Consider the following 6,000-nt stretch of genomic DNA (forward strand, 5'->3'; position numbering starts at 1 on the left):
TCCTTTTTGCAATGTAATGTGATTCAAATGCAATTTGTTGCATTTGTGATGTGTGTGTACCAGGAATTTCTGTACGTTTAGAGACCGAGATCTACACAATATCATGTTGACATCATTTAAAATATAACATTTTATAAATCTTTACAATTTTTCTGACTGAAATTGTACCTGAATATGCACAATCACGATATAATTATGATATACATTTATCAGAAGAGGAACTTTGTCTCACAAAGACCTTTTTAATGGCAAATTTATCATCAAAGCTCAACAAGTATATGTAAGAAAAACAATTTTACAGTGTAATGTTATTGTTTTTTAAAATTGTCTATAATATATGTCAATGTGTTAACCAACAATCTCATTTATTATAAATACTATCAAAATGAAAAATCATTTGAATTCAATATTCACTGAATTCTTAAACATTTTGTAAGTCTCTAAACTTGTTCATATAAATGGGTTTATGTTTTGGATCAGCATGTCCAATGTTCAATGTCTATCCATCCATAGGAATAAAATGTGTGTTAAAATCACATTTTTGATTTACAAGCCTACAAATAAGTTTCTTTAACCATTTTTCTGATTGTATTTTATAAAACCTCTCCAAACCCTTAAAAATCCTATCCTAAAAATACATTCCATGATTTGCTGAGTCATAAATAGCCAATGTATTAAAGGGATAGTTCACTTTGAAATTAAATTTTGGTGTGTTTTAGCTTACCTCAAGGGCATCCAAGATGTAGGTGTCTTTTTTTCCGCAGTAGTTTCAATTTTGATATTTTTAGGTCAAACCGTTCTTGTCTGACAGTCATTTAATGCAGGTCTATGGTCACTGTCTCAAAGAGCATGCACAGAGTCCAAATTAAAACAATTCCCCGTCGTCCAAATTAAACAATTCCCCATCGTAAGTACACATTGATGGCCTAAGACACGAAACGAGCGGTTTTTGTGAGAAAACGAACAGTATTTATATCGTACGTTTATATGCGTACACGTCAAATCAGATCACTTGGACGTGGCTGTGTATAAGAGGTAAAAACGATATAAATACTGTTCGTTTTCTCACACAAACCGCTCGTTTCGTGTCTTAGGCCATCAATGTGTACTTACGATGGGGAATTGTTTTAATTTGGACTCTGTGCATGCTCTTTGAGACAGTGACCATAGACCTGCATTATATGACTGACAGACAAGAACGGTTTGACCTAAAAATATCAAAATTGAAACTACTGAGGAAAAAAAGACACCTACATCTTGGATGCCCTTGAGGTAAGCTAAAACACACCAAAATTTAATTTCAAAGTGAACTATCCCTTTAAATTACAATACAGTTCTCTATTGTTACTTTGCCAAGTACAAATGCATATCAACACAATAAAAAGACTCAATGATATAATATGCACTCATAAACAACTTTTAATGTTATTTTTTAGTATACGACATAAAGGTTTACAAAAGTAAAATGATAAAATAAATGAGATAAAAATAAAAATCAAACAGGCAACAGGATAGCATTAGCTTTATAGGCTTTATTATACAAGACATGAAGATAGAGCTGTTTACTGCTGAACACATGAGCTCTTTTTCCTCTTGTTTGGGAGGGGAAATGAAAACCGCATAAACCAAAGGGCCTATTTTCCCATACACAAAAGAAATATATTTGAAATATATTTTCAGTATATATTTTGGAATATATGCAAATATTTGAAATTGGCCCAATAAATATATTTCACACTTAACATCATATATTTTTGTTATATTTCAGAATATATTTCAATGTATTTTTTTCTGTATGGGTCCCCAAAAGTGTCAAAATATATGTGGCATATATTCTGAAATATAACAAAAATATATGATGTTAAGTGTGAAATATATTTATTGGGCCAATTTCAAATATTTGCATATATTCCAAAATATACACTGAAAATATATTTCAAATATATTTCTTTTGTGTATGGGTTACTTCCTCTCACATAAAACACTATATTTGTTTCTGCAGTCTTTATCAACCCATTTGTATTGACCGTCCACCTCCTCTATGGCACCGCAGTGCTTGGACATCTGATGTTCTGGTGGACTTTCCCCTTTCCAGTTGCTATAGTTTCCCACATGAAGCCCGTTGATCCAAATCCAGAACCCGAAAAGTCGACTCTGTCTGAGTCCCACCCAAACTGGCCCGGAGATTTTCTTTCTTCTCAGCTCTCGCTCCGTTTCTATCTGATCGTTCTTGGATTGAATGGTCAGGAGTTCAGTTGTATTCGTGTTATGGTCGCAGCAATCCAGAGCTTCTTCCCAGGACATTTTATTCTTACTGACATGAATGAAGCTCTCTGAGGAAAATAATTATAATAATACAAATAAATAAAAAAATAGTTGCATGTTTTGATTTATTGAAGTATATGGTAGACGTGGAAATGTTGGATATTAAAGCATAAAATAATTTGTTAACTTACTGTAGCACAGAGCAGAATAGTTACCCGCGTTACTTTTGGACCAAGACCCATTTGATAAGAGAAATGTAAAGCATCCTTGAGATGAACTATTCTGTTTGTAAGCAGAATGTCCGCCATCAAACCAGTCAAGGCTGTCACTGTATTCGAGGCCGATCCAGATCCAAGAGTTACTCCCATTTACTGCCACTTTCACTCGTTCATTTTCCGTCTCATCTCTGATACTGACTAAATCAGTGTGATTCTCTCTACAGTAAAGCTGAGCCTCAGACCAGGTTCTGTTTTCACGGATTAAACTGTATGGTTCTTTCCCTGTATGGATACAGACAAAAATTTTACTCATGTATGACATTTAGACATTTATAAGATATAAACAGCTTAGAAATCATTACCTTGATCATAACACATGAAGTACATTTTTGTTGAACTACAATTGAAACACTCCCATCTTCCACCAGTGTTTACGGCACCACAGCATTTTTCATTAAAAGTGTCGCTGTATTTGGTGAATGTGGCAGGATCACCATTTGACCATTTACAGCTTTTGGCACCAATCCAGCCACCAACACTCACATTATTCACACTATTATTGAGAATATTAACTAACTCCATATTCTCTTTTTCATCATAGATTGTGACGAGGTCAGTGTAGTTACTTCTGCAAACATTTTGTGTTTCATTTATAAGCATTTCTGTATCATTAATCAAGTAAAATCTTCTCAGTCGGCCTGCAGCACTTGAAAGAGGAAGACCTGAGAACATATATTTAGTTTTTAGTGAAATACTCTTGACATCTTGACTGGAAAAGCATTCATATCTTTCAAAAACATTCACATGTGAAAAAAAAAAAGAAAAGAAAAAAAGCATAATAATTAGAGACTGTAGTGCCTTGCCTAGGACCTCATTTTGACTTATACAATTAAAAGATCTATAATTTCTCAATAAAATAATAAGAAAAATACATACTATACTGCTTTATTTTTAACATGCATAAACATATTTTGTGAGAGGAACTTTTTTTTTCAAAGCTGCTCAAAAAATAATAAAGACCGGATTAAATACTCACCCCAGAGGAGAAGCAGGACACATAGAAGTACCATGGTAATGCTCAGTTAATTTTAAAACAGAATCTTATATTTTATTGAATGATCTGAATCTTATTCATGTAGTGTAATGAACATTTTTTGTTGTTTGGTCTGTTGATTCAATGAGGAGTTTGACTGATCAATGGATTGGAGGAAATAGAAAACAGAAAAATATTAGAGAATATAAGAAATCAAAAATGTCTCAATAATTACTTATTCATTATGATTCTCTGTTATTAATACAAAGGCTAAAGACTTCTTGTATGACACACCCAAACAGTACCATCAATTCATACACGTCTAAATGTGCATCGCATCAATAAACAAACAATGACAAGCAATGCAATCAGATTTGCTTATAGGCCTACAAACAGTATGTTAGTATCATTTACAGGCTAAGTAATAAAAACTGATCATAAAACAGAGAAATAAAAGATCCTTCTTACCTGTGGATTAGGTTGTTTGTTTGTGCTGTGCTGAAGGAAATGCCAGAATTATTCAAATCATGCCATAATTTTAGGATGGACAGAGACAGTCAGACTGACAGGCAAATTGAGTCTGATTACACATGGGCTATTGAGGATTTGCTGTATACTTACAGTATGCAAAAGGTGTAACACAAAATTTCTTAAGTTTACATGTAAAATCACAAAAGGACTGTTCTTAAGTTGCAATAAAAAAAAAAGTTGCTTCTTAAGTTGCTTCTTAAAAAAAGTTGCTTCTTAAGTTGCAATAAAAGCAATAGTCCTGCAGTTTGCAGTCTTAGTTTGGTAGACGAAATAAACACGTTCTTCTGCAGGTTTGACACTGTGGATGATGAGGATGAGTGTGATGACATCTGTAAAAATCTTCCCATAGGTTCATCAATATTTATTACAGAAGAAGCTGTTGCCAAAAGCCTCACCAAATTAAAGCCGAATAAGGCCACTGGCCCTCGCTTACTTAAAGACTGTGCCTTACAATTAAAAGGTGTTTTTTCAAGGCTTTTTAATTTTCTTTTAACTGCAGGTGTACCCACGTCCTGGAAATTCTCCTTAATAAGGCCTATATCTAAGAAGCCTGGTGCAAGTAAGCCTGAAGATTTCCGACCCATAGCCATTACCTCCATATTGTGTAAAACAGTGGAGAGAGTTCTGGTAGATCTCCTGACCTCTCAAGTAAGTGGCGTGTTAGATCCGCTGCAGTTCGCGTTTAGAAGTGACAGAGGGACTGATGATGCTGTGCTGATCCTCTTAGATTCTATTTCAAAACAACTTGCACTTTCTAAAGGCCTTGCTAGAGTCTTATTCATAGATTTTAGTGCAGCATTTAATTCTATGAAGTTACACATTCTCCTGCAAAAACTAGCTAATATTCATATAGATAGAGGCTTGATTATATGGATCAGAGATTTTCTCTCCTGTCGCACTCAGAGGGTATGTGTAAATGACTTTTTGTCAGGAGTGCATACTATTAGTACAGGCTGTCCACAAGGCAGTGTTCTTTCCCCTATGCTTTTTTCATTATTTACGAATGATTTCTCCATAAACAATAGCACCTTTAAATTAATAAAATATGCAGACGATATGGCCTTAGTAGGCCTTTTACAAAAAACTAATCCCTTTGATGAAGCCTATTATTTAGCACATATTAGGCCCTTGAATCATGGTGCAAAGACAGCCAGCTAGAAATTAATGTGGCGAAGACAAATGAGCTAATTTTCTGTAAAAAACAAGACATAATAACAGAGCCAGTGTTACTTAATGGTCAAGTAGTTGAAACAGTGGGAACTTTTAAGTATTTAGGTACGGTTCTCGATAATCACCTGAGTTTTATAGAAAATACAGATTTTATTTACAAGAAATGCACACAACGTCTAAGTCTGCTCAGAAAACTGAACTGTTTGGGTGTCAGTACTAAGATTATTGAGCTTGTGTATATCACACACATTGAAAGTGTTTTAACTTTTCATCTTTCTGCTTGGTTTGGCCATTTAAACTGCAAGCTTAAGAAAAAGCTTAACAGGATAGTGCTAATGGCTAGTAAGATAGTAGGAAAACCACAAAAACAATTGACTCAAATATACATTGACAGAATGAGTAAAGAAAGATCAAGAAAGATCACAATAGATAGTACTCACCCCCTCTCTAGTGAGTTTGAACTTCTGAAGTCCGGGAGGTGCTTCAGAGTGCCTCTGGCTAAAAGTACTTTTAAAAAATCCTTTATTCCGCATGCCATTAGTATCCTTAATCAAATTAAGTGACAACAACAAAGGACCTATTTAAGTATATTTATCTTTATCATGATTTTTTATATTGTATCTTTTATTTTTTAGAAATATTTCCTCTTGTATGAGTTGTTGTTTGTATGTCTATTGTATTTGTCTTTTTAGTTTGGTGAGCCAAAGAAAAATTTCCACTTCAGTGGACAATAAAGATTTTTTCTTATCTATCCTATTCTATTCTATTACTGTAGCTCATGTT

At 33.8% G+C, this 6,000-nt stretch overlaps 1 protein-coding gene across 1 annotated transcript; it reads right to left on the reverse strand.

Moving 5' to 3' along the window:
• Positions 1–1,397: 1,397 nt before the first annotated feature.
• On the reverse strand, positions 1,398–4,028 carry LOC311081842 (macrophage mannose receptor 1-like). The gene is made up of 5 exons (XM_084112546.1): positions 3,985–4,028; positions 3,520–3,673; positions 2,846–3,205; positions 2,457–2,765; positions 1,398–2,333 (listed from the first exon to the last, which is right to left on the reverse strand). Exons 2-5 carry the CDS (start codon positions 3,551–3,553, stop codon positions 1,963–1,965), a joined length of 1,074 nt encoding a protein of 357 aa, XP_083968672.1. The 5' UTR covers positions 3,554–3,673; positions 3,985–4,028; the 3' UTR covers positions 1,398–1,962.
• Positions 4,029–6,000: the final 1,972 nt, after the last annotated feature.

This window comes from Abramis brama (assembly GCF_963993115.1).
Source record: "Abramis brama genome assembly, chromosome: 4".
NCBI lineage: Eukaryota > Metazoa > Chordata > Actinopteri > Cypriniformes > Leuciscidae > Abramis > Abramis brama.

Excerpts from the sequence above, each read along its gene's own strand:
- LOC311081842 (XM_084112546.1), bottom strand. The coding sequence starts at position 3,553 with ATGGTACTTCTATGTGTCCTGCTTCTCCTCTGGG. Across the intron at positions 2,766-2,845 it reads CTTCATGTGTTATGATCAAG|GGAAAGAACCATACAGTTTA; the intron begins GTAATGATTTCT and ends GTATCCATACAG. Across the intron at positions 2,334-2,456 it reads CTATTCTGCTCTGTGCTACA|AGAGCTTCATTCATGTCAGT; the intron begins GTAAGTTAACAA and ends TATTTTCCTCAG.